This window comes from Elephas maximus, chromosome 12 (assembly GCF_024166365.1).
Source record: "Elephas maximus indicus isolate mEleMax1 chromosome 12, mEleMax1 primary haplotype, whole genome shotgun sequence".
In the NCBI taxonomy this organism is placed as follows: Eukaryota; Metazoa; Chordata; class Mammalia; order Proboscidea; family Elephantidae; genus Elephas; species Elephas maximus.
Genome location: NC_064830.1, coordinates 105,527,338 through 105,542,876, shown reverse-complemented (window position 1 = coordinate 105,542,876; position 15,539 = coordinate 105,527,338). Strand labels below are relative to the sequence as shown.

Below are 15,539 nucleotides of genomic sequence, written 5' to 3'. Positions count from 1 at the left end.
TTTTCTACATTTGTAGCGCGATACTTTGTTTTAATATTTCCTTGGGCCAACTAGACTCATTTTAATAAAGGAACCCCCAGAATACCAAAACCAAAACCCATTGCCATCGAGTCGATACCAACTCACAGCGACCCTATAGATATCAAGGGTTATTTCAGTTTGGTAAAATAACAGAGATTTTAATCTTTTTAAAATATTAGCTCGCTAATGGTGATACACTCAGATCTCTTAAGTTTTGAACATGGAAACTCAACATTCCTAGCAACCTCACTTCATAGTTCAGTATAACAGCATCACTCATCTCATTTTGGGTTTTATAACTCAATATTTTTTATCTGTTTAATGCATAACTTGTACCTCTGTCTCCATGAAACACTTTTTTGGCAGTTTATTTTTATGAAAAGCTACTAAAAGATGTAGTGTTATTTAATTATGTTTGAAAGTCACGAAGGCCCTCAGTGTCTTTTTTCTTACTCCTGCAAAATAGGAGAAATCTATCTCGGATTTATTCCAAACTGTGCAGAAATGCACGCAGCACAGTACTTGTTTTGTACATACCTCCTTGGCTGGATCCCTTAGTCTTCTGAACCACTCTACAGTAGGAATATTAGAAGTAAAATAAAGGGGAAAGCAGTCACTAGAAAAATATTTTTATTTTCATAGCAGTTGCATTGACAGCTATAGCATGTCCACCAGATGGGCACAGAAATACTTCATCAGTGTGACACGGAAAGACTACACTGAGTGTCTTCTTTGTCCCAAAAGCCAGCCCCTAGATTCAGACTATGCTATACTTCTGATTCCCGCCCCGTATTTTCTGTATTTCTTTCTTCCACGTTTATCCAGCGTTCTGCGTTTTGCTTTGTCAAACATGCGTCTCTGTGTATAAAGTGTGAAATGTAAAGTGATTTCTTAAAAGAGTTGCATGGCAAAAACGACCTAAATATAGTATAGTCGTTATGACTTTAAATACAGGTATGTCTTCAAATTATGTAATGCGAAGTTTAATTGTATTTCATTTTTTCAAGTTCATGAAATAGGGTTTTCCTCCAAAGCGACTTAATGTTTATTTCCTGGAACATTAGTGTATAATTTAAATTGGCCTTAGCCTTGCTGCTTAAACAGGCTTGTTTCACTTTCCTTAAGCCACTGTAGTAATTAGCACTCATGATCTCTAGAACTGGCCACAGGAAATCACGCTTATGGAATGGATAGTGGTCGGGTTTGGAGGCAGGTTTGTGTGTGTCTGACTCACGCCAAGTCGCCCTGGTTACTGTAAGGAACCCCCCACCCCATCTTGGGGTCATCAGACGAACCCTTAAACATTAATTTCTGGAAATTCGACCTGACACTTTTTAGGGAGGAAAAGCTTAGAGTTAAATAATAGACATTTCTGGTTTGTGAAAGAAAATTGAAAAATAGGCATGTCTGTAAATATCATTTAAAGAGTACCATCTCCAAAATAATGATCTATGGACGAAATTGCAAAACCATTATGTGAACGAGTTGAATTGCTTTGTGTATCATCTCATAGAAATATGTTTTACACAGATAATGTGTCTAATAAGGACAGGTTTTTTTAAATCACATTTTTCCCCCAGCAGCTAGCTGTACTGCAAGTCTCTCGCGCAGTCAACTAGCACCACCTTATGGATGATTTGGGGAAATTGCTGCTTTCCCTCTTCGACTTTTGAAAATGTAGTGTATTGACTTAAAATAATGGTGATGAGGAAGAGGCCCACAATATTAATGACAATAGTAACACTTTTACCCCTTCTTGTTTTTTAGGCATCTGATGCTGGCTCTGAAAAACTCTTCAACACTGTTGTAAACAAAGGTAAGACTCCTTAATTCTTCTGAGTAATGGCTTTATATGTACATATTTGTTTCATTGTTACCAATGAAGAAATAGAACACATAGTATCTTTCTCTCTGCCTTCTGGAGCAACTCTTCCTATTTGGTGTCTGCTTGAGACAGAATCTGTCTGCTTCTGTGTGATGCATTAAAAACCAGTCAGTTTTTAAAGAATACATTGAATCCTATTTAAATTAAGTTCATGTAGGAAGCTGTAATGGAGATTAACAGTTCTCAAAATGCTTGAACTTATTGTTACTATCAGCCACCCAGCAGTCGGGGAACTATAAATAGCCGATTTGTGCTGCAGACTGTAATAACCAGCAAAGGCTTGGTGTTCACAGTATTATGGTCATAAACTAAGCGTTACTCTGCAGTGGGCTTTCTGTAAAGTTAATAAACAAGCAAGAGGGCAAAATTTAAATTATACACTATCTCATTAATTTCTTCCAAACAGCAGTAGAGAATAGGAGCAGCTAACGATAGAACAGTAAGTTAAGGGAAAGCTTATCTTACATCATTGCCAACAGGTTTCTGGGCAGTTTTCATTTGTACCAGTATTGTTGGAAATAATGAAATTTAGGGAAGTCTCTAATCACTGGTTTTGCAAAGATGTGTAATTCGAAAGGTATAAATTATACAAACTACTGGATCTTTCCCTTTCTGCTGTGGAGCCTGATTTAGGGCCTTGCCTGATAATTGCTACATAAAGAAGGTGTGCTTTCCCCTAATCTGGCTCTTTGTTGCATTGAAAATAACTTGGTAGCACTTGAAGAGAGTCCGCCTTGGCAAATTGCAGTTTGAAATCACTTGAGCATTCTATAGTTGCCTTGGCTAGCATTTTTTTGGTACCTGGTTAGTAAGATGCCTTTCCAAGTGCAGTTATTTTGAGCTCCCAGATTATTTTAGAATTTGAACCAACTGCGTTTTTAAATAGTACATTATGTTTAGCACTCCCTTGAGGTGTATATGCTTACGTGATTGCTGTTTGAATTACTGTCACATTGAATTTTATCTTTTTTATCACATAATGGAGTACTCCGGTTTTATATTTCATCGTATCTTTTGATGGACTGAAAGTTTGTATAAATTTGGTATCCATAATGCTAAAAGCCCAATAAAGAAGACCTGCAGGGTTCCTATGTAAAAATGCGTAATTGTTTATCGCTCATTTGGGTGAGGGAAGAGGATGTGAGAAAGGAGGTGATGGGAGGGGGAAAGGCGGCGGGACAGGTCACTAAAAGGAGGCCTTCCTTTTCAGGGCCCCCCAACCCCCCACCCCCCACCCCCAGGACTTCCAGCATCTTTCTTTTGCTAATTTGCCGTCAAAAGCTCTGGAATGTGTTTCTCCTTTCTGGGATCAGGCCCTCCAGTGAGAGTTGGCTCTGGGACCTTCATTCTGGCCCTGGTTGCCCTTGCCAGGCTAAAAGGCTCTCTTCCGGAGGGTGAAGCGTGATTGATAACAAATACTGCCCCTCTGCCTCTTGCCTTTGCCCCCCTTCTTCCCCTTCTCCAATCAGATGTTTCCCACGTTCTTGTTTTTGTTTATTTACCAAGGGTGATTTGTGGCATCTATTCGGTTGTGAATAGCCGTCCCCCTGACAGGGTGCCTTTCTTCTGAGCTACTTTTTGGGGGTAATTTAGTTGCCATGAAAGGGTTAGGTTTCTTTGTGTACACTAAAATCAACATAGGCTTTTTCGGAGCTTTGCTTGGGAAACTGTACACAAATAAGCATTTTAGTCGATGGCAGATTATTCCTTTGCCCCTAATTTCCATCAAAATGGCCTTTCTTTTTTCCTCCCAAGTTTCCCCTTAATGCCTTATGCTAATTCCTCTTGGTAACATGAATGACAAGAGCCGGAATCAATGCAAATCCAGGTGCTGCAAAGTCGACTGACTGGTATCCAGCCACCCCCTTCTTCCCTGAGAGGGAGAGATTAAGGGGGGTGGGGAGGGGGGAAAGCTCTGGGGACAGTTTTGTTAAGGGGATTAGTATTCAAACTGCTAAATATCAGGAAAACAACTTCAAAAAGAGATTCATTGTATGACAGTAATGTCAATAATTGCTTCAAGACAGGTGCAGAGTCTGGTTCTGTGCTTGCGGTTTTGGGTCTGTTTTGACTCCGGGTAGTGGCAGTGTTTCCTGGATGGATGGTTGACAGGGCCTGCAAGGAACTGTCAGCTTCATGCACGTCAAGTTCCAGTTCTTCTGCCCAGCGGTCTGCCTGCCAGAAAGTCAGGTCTCCAGCCTTTGTGCAGTCTTCTTAGCTAAGAGTAACAAAAGCCCTGTGAGAGAGGGTGCGTTTACACCAGGTAACAGACACTGCTGGGAAGATCTTCGGAGGCTCGGCGTACTGGACAGCTTAACAAGAGTGTGGGTGAGTTGACACGTGCATCCCCCACCTCCGGTGTTTAAAGCCACACATCACCTCTGCCTCTGAGAAAGCTGACGGCACTCCGGCCTTAGAGAAGCGTGGCTTTAAGCTGCTGGTGAGATTAAGCTGCTGAGCCTGGTGGCCGTCACATTTGGTCCATAAAATTTCACTGTGGGTGGGAGGGCAGTGCTAACCTCACAAGCTGATCGCGGTGGAAGCGGTGGCCCGGGGTCTGTGCAGACGGGGGGTGAAGCGCCAGGCTGGAGAAGCGAGGGCCCTGGCTTAAGCCCCTTAAGTCTGTTTTGTGAGCTTGAGTACGTCATTTCACCTCTTCAGGTCAGGATTTTCAATTGTAACAGCACCTCCTAGTCCAGGGCTAGTGTCTCCGGTGGGGATGAAATAAATAACTGGCAAGGAAGGGGGCTGAATATGTTACATAGTACGTCCGCCTGTTGATCCTGCTGACTTTCCCTGCGTTCAGCCCACCCAGTTTCATAGAGAACGCGGAAGGTTTTGGTGTTTCAGTGTTCCCAGTCAGCTCTTTCTTCAGATGCCGTGTATTTTCCATCTTAAAACAAGTTAAACAGCACGCGCTTGTGTGTACACACGGTGTGCCCAATGAGAATGGGCATTGTGAAAGAGCTGGGAAGCTGAGCCTGCAAGTGGCAAGGCTCAGGCTTGTAAACATTTAAAAAAGTTTCACTTTAATCAAGGTCATGGTTGCCTTCTTTAATCTTTATGTGTTTAAATGTTTACAGGATGTTCATGTAAATTCCATGAATCCTTCTGTCTTTGTGACTTAACCATCTGCCAAAGAAAAAATTAATTTTCCCAGTGAGTTAGACACAGAGAGAGACTGTTTGTTATAATTGTTGTCCTTATGTGGTTGGTTGAACTGCTGTAGGAGATTTGAACCCAAAATTCTGGAATGTTTGTCCTTAAAAGGAACTTTCTAGCTAATTCAGTCTGGCCAGTATTTATTTCCCTTTCTTGGTGGTGCAGTGGTTAGGCGTTTGGCGGCTAACCAACAGGTTAGCAGTTTGAATCCAGCAGCCACTCCTTGGAAACCCTATGGGATAGTTCTTCATTGCCCTACAGGGTCCTTGTGAGTCAGAATTGACTTGACAGCAATGGGTTTTGTTTTTTTCCTACTGACACTAGGTCCTGCTTCCTGGTGGTTTCGCCACTTCAGTAGGTAGACAGAAGTGCAGAAGAAAATGCATTTCTCTTTGCTGTACGTTATCATCCCGCCAAGACAGTTCATCTCCTTCAGAGCTCTTAAACTGCCCCAGGGCAGAGCTGCCTGGAGGCAGAATAGTAGTCAGGTGTCCCCGGAAGCCCTCTGCCTACCTGAAGCCAGCCCTGGTGTGGGCCGTGCTGTCGAATGTTGTTGGCTGCCGTATACAGTTGGATGGGACTGTTGCAATCCATAGGGTTTTCACTGGCAGATTTTTTGGAGGTAGATCACCAGACCTTGAATTGCTGGCCCTTCTTGCCTCAGAGTCCTCTTTTCCAGGTTCTCTCCTGAAGCCAAGGCAAGTTATGGAGGATGAGAGGTGACCCAGAGGCGTATTTCACCCTGTGGCTTTTTCACCTCTTTCCTTCGTCTTTGTCCTGTAGTGTAGAGTTGGACCATCCTGGGGAAACTGCCTTCTAAGTTAGCTGAGAGTGTGCCTGGCTGCCCAGAGCATCTCTGTTGTGCTGGGGTGGGGGGTGTAATAATCCTGGTAAGGGAGACCCCTCACTCTGCTCCCTCCTACTGTAAGCTCCCAGTGTCTACCGACAAGTGAATGACAAAGGCGCACCCTACCCCGCTGCTGGGCCAGGTCCAGGTCGTCCGTGGGGATTCTGGTGGACACACTCACACCCAGTCGAGCACTCCAGCCACCTTGAACAGTTTTCCCTCTTGACAGCCCTCCCAGAGCTTTTCTTGGGGTTGGGTTTGTACTGTTTCCAGTGGGCCACAGGTGAGGCTAAACAACTGATAGAGCAGCCTTTAGGTTAGTGAGGCCGTTGGGTATTTTGACAGTGTGCTTTTATCAGCAGCGTAGAAAGAAAACCTGGCTAAGATAATTGTGTAAGATCTAAGGAGACTAGGTGAGAAACAAGTTTCCCTGAGTTACTGCTGGTGTGGTGAGAATCAGCAGCTGGGTACCTAATGACGGTGATATTCGTTAGGTTTAGACATGAGGGGATTCCTTGGTTTGGTGCTGAAAAAGAAAAGTTATATTACTACCAGGGCCACCACTGGCTTTTGAGAAGTGTCCCTCCCCTTAGTAACTCCATGCTTTTTGCTTAAGTAGAAATAATGCAGTTGACTGTGGGATTGTTTTCCTAAAAAAAAAAAAAAAAGATTTGAAGTTTAAAATCCCTTTATAATAATGAGCATATGGAGACCATTTGAAAATTCCTAGTAGTGTCTTAGATTTAGTTGTAGCGAGGCCATTACATAAATCACATTCCTGATGTACCGAACAGTAAACTCAGCCAATTTGAAACTCTGTGAATTACCTTTTTGTTTTGGTATGTTTTTTTGTTTTTTAACATCCTAGGTAAGGGAAAGTTGGGCTATCGTTCTTTATTTTTCTTCTTCTGGACCTGATTTGTACTGTTACAGAGCGTTTCAGAGCATTTTGGGCCCTGGAGATGGCTGATGTGTGGAGAATTAAAAACTATTGAGGGGTAATTGGTGCTTGATTCCAGACAAAGGAGTTCAGAGGAGTGCAGTTCGCCCTCCTACCCTGCACTGCAAATAGCGTGCAATCAGCTCCTTTTGTTATGGAAATTGACCTTCCTATAGACTCTTACATACAGAATTTGTTGTATATAATTATTCCTTGAGAATTCTTGGAAACAGATGCCTTATACCAAACCCAAACCCAACCCACTGTCATCGAGTCAGTCCCGGCACATAGCAGCCCTGGTGTGAAACCACCAAGGAAGATCTAAAAATATTCCATATTGTGAAAAGTGTTTCCCTTGGGATCGTTTTCTATCAAGTGCACCCTGGTCTTTGCTGACCTTGTGAATGAGTGTGATAGGGGTAATCCTGGGTAAATGCTGGATCTCAGCATGGAAGTTTTAGTGAAGAAGGTAGAAGATGTTCTAGGTATTTGACTGGATCTTGTATGGAGGTGGAATCAGAAACATTTTGGAGGATACCACTGGTCTAAATATAGCAATTCTTCAGGGCCTGACTTGGGACCCTCTCCTCTTCTCTTGGAGAGCCCCAGCAGCAGAATGGTTAAACGCTTGGCTGCTAGCTGAAAGGTTAGCGGTTGGAACCCACTGGCCGCCCTGTGGGAGAAAGATGTGGCATTCTGCTTCCATAAAGATGACAGCCTTGGAAACCCTACGGGGCAGTTCTACTCTGTCCTGTAGGGTCGCTGTGAGTCAGAATTGAGTAGACAGCAACGAGTTTGGCTTTGGGTCTTTTCTTTTCATGTGTCTTTGGGGTAGAACCTTGGCAGTACTGCCACTTTTCCAGGTAGGGTAGAAGGCCAGATCCTAGATCCTGCCTGCCTGGCTGGGAGTAGGTTACAATATAACAGAATTCTTTTCTTTTAGAAACAGATGCTTTTTGACTCAAAGGTTGAGAGGGCACTCTGTTTACTTTTGAATCCTCTTAAAAAGCCCTTCACTAACTTTATTGGGTGATTAGTACAGTCCTCGGAAAGAATGCTTACTTTCAGGGGCTGATTAACTAGTAAGCAAGGCACGTAGGAGCTTACAGTAAGCAAGCTATGCACAGGCCGAACTGTGTTTACTTCCTAATGTGTAGGGCACAGTGTGGGGAAAAACAGGTGGAATTGTGCCCTACACATTAGGAAGTAAACACAGTTCAGCCCTGCGTACCTTGCTTATTGGGCTGCCCGTCCCTGCGTGCTTGCAAGATGGGCCAAAAAGCTTGAAGGTTGACCGGCCACTCTTTTGAGTCTGTATGTACTTCATGTTTTGTTTAGCCAACGATGTAGTATCTGGTTGTTTCAGAAAGTAATATACACTCCTAATAGACGATGGAAATGAAAGAAATCACATCAATTCTCAGGAGCCCATAATGAGAACAGTTCATGACAAAGGGTTTCCTCAGGCACACCACTTTCTAGAACTGTGGGGCTTAAACCCAGACTTGGGTTTCCTACGTAGAGGAGCCTGGTGGCTTGTCCCCTGGCCTCTGGATTATGTCTACTTTGTGACAACTGCCGAAAAAATGTTGTTTTCTCTGAAAATGTGTGTTTATTTAACTAGGTTTCTTTTTGCTTCACAATCTGGATTCCATTCAGTCAGTTACCACTCCAATTAACTAACAATTATTTAACATTAACAGTAATTACAGACGCCAGTTAAGCGCCTACAGATGTCAACTGTTAGCTTTGTACCTAATCACTCAATGAAATGGAGAAAGTTCAACAAACATCAATTAGCCAAGCAATTAGTATGAGTTAGGAAGGAGCGTGTTATCATGTGTGAGCTGATTCAATTTATTTTATTTTGGCAGTAAAACACACACAGGCAAGCGGCAATAAGTTCCTTAGATAAGATAAAACTCTTATTGTTTTGCGGCTTACAGAAGAATCCTTTCCTTTCCTGTGCACAAGTCAGATACACTCTTGCCTGGAATTTATTTAACAAACAAAATCGGTCTCAATTACTCAGAAAGCCCAGCAGTGCGCAGGCTCCAGAGGCAACTTTGGGAATAGGAATCCAGTGAGTGCGCTATGTAAGGAAATGCCTGCAAATGCGGAGGAGAAAATGATGGCTTCCCACTCTGGTAACCTGCTCTGTGCATTCAGATTTTACCAGTTTGTTCCTGAACCTGTGGTGGGTCCAGTGCAGCATGGTTTTAGTAATTTCATGGTGCCTGAACTTTTGCTCAGCTGGGTTTGATTTAGCCTGGAGCAACTGTCGAGGTATTTTACCTGCTTCCCAGTCTGTTCTTTAAAAAGCGGGAAATGCCTTCTGTTGGAGATCCACTTTTTGAATTCACCAGGGAGACTGGGCTTGAATTCAGACGTTCTGTAGCACTCACCCAAGGAGCCCTGGTGGCACAATGGTTAAGCACTCGGCTGCCAACGGAAGGTTGGTGGTTCGGGACCTTCACAGGAGAAAAGACTTGGCAGTCTGCTCCCATAAAGATCACAGCCTAGGAGACTGTATGGGGCAGTTCTACTCAGTCTGAATTGACGTGATGGCATACAACAGCCTGCCCACCCCCGCCCCCCGCCCTGACTCTGACATTGACTGAGCTTCCCTGGCCCTTCAGGGAGACTGCATTCTAAGGCCTGGGTATGTAAGACGGTCCACAAGCTGGTATTTGGGGATTTTACCTCCAGATGGAAAGCTGGCCTTAAGTGGCTGTGTTCCTGGTTCCCCTCCTAGAAGTGATTTCTCACCAACCCCTCGAGCCCCTGGAGTAGCAGTGGAAGGAGCCAACCCTTGTGAGGTGCCCAGTCAGGTCTCTGTGGGTCTTATGTGCAGAATGTTCCATGTGAGCAAGCCTTTCAGGGTTAACTGGATCTAAGACTTGAAAAATAAATACTCTGCCACTGGTATGGCTTAAGGAGCCCTGGTGGTACAATGGTTAGCGTTCGGCTGCTTAACCACAAGGTTGGCAGTTCAAACCCACCAGCTGCTCTGTGGGAGAAAGCTGTGACAGTCTACTTGATAAAGATTACAGCTTGGGAAACCCTATGGGACGGTTGTACTCTGTCTTGTAGGGTTGCTGTGAGTTGGGATCTACTCCATGGCAGTGGGCTTGGGTTTGTTTGTTTTTTGCATGGCTTAGGATGAAAAACCACCAGGCCCTGTGTGCTTTTCTGTTGTAAGTCGTGCAGTGTACACAGCAGCACAGCCAGTAGTGGATTTGACACGACTGGCTTTTGAGAGATAGCTTTGCTCCTCCACATCAGTTCGCAGGCTCTCTGTTAGTCTGCTTTGGTACGTTACGCTGCAATAACAAAATAACTTAGGATTATGACAGCAGAAGTGTCAGTAAGGTGTCAGCTTCGGGCTGCGGCTCTCCTTATTGTTATTCTGGGGCCCAAACCGAAGGGGGAGAGAGCAGGGAAAGAACCAGAGCTGCTGCATAAGGTTTTAGCATGCCTGTGGCATTTCCTACATGTCACTGGCTACAACAAGCGTTGTGACCGAGCCTGACAGCAATCAAGTGGGAAGTAAAGCTCCTCCCACGGGGAAGAAGGTGCCACAGGGATGGGCCTTGGAGGGAAGGGAGGAGAAACACTGCACAGATAAGTCAGTCTGCCCCAGGGTCCCGTCGGCAGGTCACTCCCTAGAGTGGTAATGAGAACGCATGGGGTCTGTGGGGCATGTGGCAGGAGGCTTTAGGATAACCTTGGCAGTGGAATCGTAGGCTTTTAGCACCCTGATTCATTAATAGCTATTTACACCCCCCCCCCCCCAATGAGATCAGGTAGATCTTCAAGAAATTGGTTACTTCATTCTTAGTTACCTGTTTTAGCTTGTTGCTGGCTTTCAGGGCTAAGGGTAGAGCTGCCCTAGAATCCAGAAATGATTTCCAGGACCCACAGAGAATTAACGTGGGACCCGGCAGGGCGTCTGGGATCGGCATGACTAATCGGAGAAAGCCATATCGCCACAGGGAGCCGAAACGGTAATGAGAAGTAGTGCACGCTGTCGTGGGCTCTCAGAACGTGTACACGGCTCTCAGAACGTGGGTTTTGGATTTGGGAACTCACACAGACATGGTTTTGAATTGCTGCTCCACCACTTACTAGCTGCAGAATTTGGGGCCACTTATAAAACCCTGGAAACCCTGGTGGCGTAGTGGTTAAGTGCTACGGCTGCCAACCAAGAGGCCAGCAGTTTGAAGCTGCCAGGCGCTCCTTGGCAACTCTGTGGGGCAGGTCTGCTCTGTTCTGTAGAGTCGCTATGAGTCAGAATCGACTCGATGTCAGTGAGTGGTTATAAAACCTTAGGCTCGAGCCCTGGTGGTGCAGTGGTTGTGAGCCAAGGCCGCCGACCAAAAGGTTGGCAGTTCGAATCTGCCAGCCGCTCCTTGAAAACTCTCTGGGGCAGTTTCTACTCTGTCATATAGGGATGCTGTGAGTTGGAATTGACTCAACAGCAACGGGTTTTTTTTTTTTTTTTGAAGGAGCCCTGGTGGCACAGTGGTTAAGTGTTCGGCTACTAACTGAAAGGTCAGTGGTTCCAACCCACCAGCCGCTCCATGGGATAAAGATGTGGCAGTCTGCTTCTGTAAAGATTTACAGCCTTGGAAACCCTATGGGGCAGTTCTCCTTTGTCCTGTGGGGTCGCTATGGGTTGGAATTGACTCGGTGGCAGTGGATTTGGGTTTGGTATGTAACGTTAGCACCAGTTTTTTCTTCTGTAAAATGGGAGTAATCAACCACATCTCGTAGAGGGACTGTGAGGCGCAAATGAGACCATGTATATGAAATACTTAGCCGACACTACTGTGTTCTGTATTTTAGTCTAGATATATACTGGGCCAAGGAGCCCTGGGAAACCCTGGTGGCGTCGTGGTTAAGAGTTCAGCTGCTAACCAAAAAAGGTCGGCTGTTCAAATCCACCAGGCGCTCCTTGGAAACCCTCTGGGGCAGTTCTGCTCTGTCCTGTAGGGTCTCTATGAGTCAGAATTGACTCGATGGCAGTGGATTTGGTTTCTTGGTTTTAAGGAGCCCTGGTGGCACAATGGTTAAGCACTTGTCTGCTAACCAAAAGGTTTGTGGTTTGAGCCAACCCAGTGGCTCAGTGGAGGAAGGACCTGGCAATCTGCTCCCGTAAAGATTACAGGCTAGAAAACTCCACTCTGTCACATGTGGTCACTATGAGTCAAAATCAGATGGATGACACCTGACAACAACAGCGTACTAGGTTAAGTGCAGTCTTGACTTCATAGGTAAGGAAACTGAAGCTAAATATATTTATTGATAAGACTTGCTTTATACCAGGTATTGTTCTAAGCACTTTAGGTAGTTATTTATTTACGTACTACTTGAGATTGACTCTGTGAGATAGGTGGTATTGTTATGATCCGCATCTTTCAAGTGAGGAAACTGAGGCTCACAAAGATTAACTTGCCCGAGGTCACACAGCTGGTAAGCGTGGATCTGGGTCCAGCTGACTCCAGAGCACAAGCTCATGACAGCCACGTTGTGCTGGGCCCTGGGTATGGCAGCGATGGATACAGGATTGGGGGAGCTGGGTGCTGTGGGAGGATACCAGTAAGGAGCCCCAACCCAAAGGCTCCCTGGACCTTTTCCCATCACACCTCCCCAAGGTATTTTGTCTTTCCTGAAGGTTGGTAAGAACTTCACCTTAATGATGGAGATTCCCATCCGTCCCAAGACGTCTGTCGTGACCTGAGCAGCTATGGCCAGAATCTTCATGGTTGCCACGTCGCATGCAGCAAGGCTCAAGTTCGGGTGTTTCAGATTTGCTCGCCTCCTGAGTGAGACCATATTTTCCCTCTTCCTGCCCATCCCTGTGCCTGTAAGTGGGCTGCTCTCTACTGTTCAAATAGATTTTATTAGGAACGACTTAGGGTTTTCAGGGGCATTTCCCTGGTAGCCGATGACATAAACAGGCGACCCCCATCTGCTGGGGGTTGGGCTGTTAGTGGGAGCGGTGTTCTGTGGGCGCCCAGATCTGCGTCTCTGACTTCGTAAACCTTGTCTTATAAAGGAGGAGGCTGAGAGAACATCATTGCTTTCTAAGAGGCCGTTTGAAGAGGGGAGTGTCTCAAGTGTGCCTGCTAATAGACTGATGTGGGAGGCAGTTATGTTTGGATGCCTTTAAAAGCCACTTGGAAAACATTTCCCCTCTTATCTGTCACCTTTCACGTCTCTCCACAGAGTAACACTAAAACCTCATTTTAGCCAAGATTACATCGTTTTCTCATTATCTGTTTGTAGCCAGAGAGGCTTCTCTGTAGTAAAGCTGCACTCACCAAACGCCCAGCCATGGCGTCCCTCTTGTTTATACCGGGTTTCGATTCTCCAGGTGTGGGCTGCCCTCTGTTGCACTTCCCAGGCTGACCTGTTAAGGCTTCTGTATCCATTAACTTAAGTTTGACAAGGAGTCTTCTTCTGAGATTAGATGTGTTAGCTGTTATGTATGTGAGGTCAGTATTTGTTTCTTCAGCTAGCGAAAAGCAAAACCCAGTTGCCGTCGAGTCGATTCTGACTCGTGGTGACCCCATGTGTTTCAGAGTAGAGCTGCACTTCATAGGGTTTTCCTGGCTGTGACCTTTCAGAAGCAAATCACCAGGCCTTTCTTCTAAGGCGCCTTTGGGTGGGCTCAAACAGCCAACCGTTTGGTTAGTAGCCCAGTGCTTAATGGTTTGCGCCACCCAGGGAGTCCTTAAAAACGAAAATTATATTAAAATTAATTCCTTCATTCAGCAAATATTATTGAGCGCCTACTCTGTGCCAGACAATCTGCTAGGCTGTGGAGATACAGCAGTGAACCGATCACACTAAGCATCTGACCAGAAGAGTAAGGAGTTTAAACATATTTTATAACACAAAAAGATTTTTTAGTGGTGTCATGGCAAAGAAGCTGCTTCATTTAAAAATGTATACATAGCCTTAGGACTTTCTTAGGAGAAAAAGCTGATCTAAGCTGAGCCCTGAAGAGTCAGCAAACCAGGAATAGACTAGTTTTCATTAGACTATAGAATACGCCACCCATTTCGAGAGCCACAAAATGTGCCAGCTGGTGCTCACTGTTCAACTAAAACCTAACCCATTGGGTTTTCCATTTTAAAAACTGATGGTATTGTTAAGTTAGTTGAATTTGCCGAGAGACTTCGCAGCATCTTAAGGTTCTGTGTAGCATATAAATAGGGCATCCCTTTTTCTTGTTTCTCCCAGTAGATTTTGTTGCTTTAATTTTTGCCGGGTTGGCACACAAGGAGGTGGTAATGGGATTGTGCTACAATAAGCACAGCGTTTAGAAATAGAAGGTCAGGCTCAAGTATGAGCTGGGCTACTTGTAACTTCATGCAAATCACTCTGTCTGGATTGGTTTTCTGATCAGGAACATGAGGACGTTGGATAGATTCCAGGATCTCTTCCAATTCTAAAGGACATTGTAGCTCTAGAGTGTTCTAGGTCTTCTTGTGTGCTCTAGCATGTTCTAGGTCTCGTGTGCTCTAGAGTGTTCTAGGTCTTCTCAGAGCCTGAAGCTTCTGCAGAAGGCATGTATTTTCCCTAAAAACTGTGAATGGAATAGTGAGTACTTGCCTTTGAAGGGAGTTGTGGCTTGTAGCCAGTATCTCATCTTCAGTCCTGAACTTGCAAGCAAGGTGAGGGCTGTATAAACCTCTCTTCCTTTCAGGAGACTGTATCTCTGTAAAAAGGATCTTAGAGGGAAGAAGGGGGCTGAGCCTTTTGGGAGAAGGGGGAGAGGAGAGGGATGAAAGTGAGCTTTCTACAAGGACACCTTGGGTCCTTTCTTCACTCTGTTTCTGTCTGAACATCAGCTCGTAGGTGTTAACCTCTAAGACTAACAATGTAGAAGCCCCCTCTGCTTTTCTGCATCTTGGGTGGTGTTAAAAGGTGTTTTATCGGCTTAGTGAATGTTTATAAAACCCCACTGTATTTAAAAGTACTTAGGGCCGCTATGAGTTGGAATCAACTCAATGGCAGTGGGTTTGGTTTTTTTTTTTTTTTTTTTTGGTTAGTTGGAAGGAGGGGGGTTTCTGTTGTACTTCAGAAGTGGAACTCCCGTCTTCTCCACCATTCCCTAGGCAGGGATTGCTGCTGGTTAGATGATGGTGGGGGCAGGGGGGTTAGATGCAGGGAGAACATCCCTCACCTAAGAGCACCCCAGGGGCAAGCTGCCAGGCAGCCTCTTTTTCTATGGGACAACTCACTTTACCAATGTGAGTGGCAATGAGGCTTGAATGCATCATTCTAGAGAATCTAGCGAGCATCACCACCTCACCATCTGTCTTTAGCTGTCAGCAGACTCTCCTACACCAAGCAGCCCATCAGAGCTCTGCTTCAGAAGTTAATCTAGGCCTTCTCGGTAGAAGCAGTCTTCCTGCTTTCCTTTTGCCAGGAGGTGATGATAATACTGACCTCATTCCCTCCATCCCACACTTGCTGTTTGTTGGGTTTTGGCTTTATTCACAGCCTTCTCGTATCTACTGTGGGACACCTCATTTTAGAGCAAAGTAAAGGAAATAAGACTTTTGGTGTCTTGGTGAGCCCCAAGAAGTGGTACAAGCTAAAACTGTGCATGGATTTAAGAAGGAGCGCTCCAACTTTGATTGTCACCAAATCCATCGTGTGCCATTTGG

General features: G+C 45.0%; 1 protein-coding gene across 4 annotated transcripts in view; it reads left to right on the top strand.

Moving 5' to 3' along the window:
* AUTS2 (activator of transcription and developmental regulator AUTS2) overlaps positions 1-15,539 on the top strand; it is a 1,314,883-nt gene that overhangs the window by 1,201,611 nt on the left and 97,733 nt on the right. For all 4 annotated transcript variants that reach the window (XM_049903251.1, XM_049903250.1, XM_049903253.1 and 1 more), the window contains one exon: positions 1,789-1,837. In XM_049903251.1, coding sequence (XP_049759208.1) covers positions 1,789-1,837 — 49 coding nt within the window. The remainder of the gene's footprint in view (positions 1-1,788; positions 1,838-15,539) is intronic.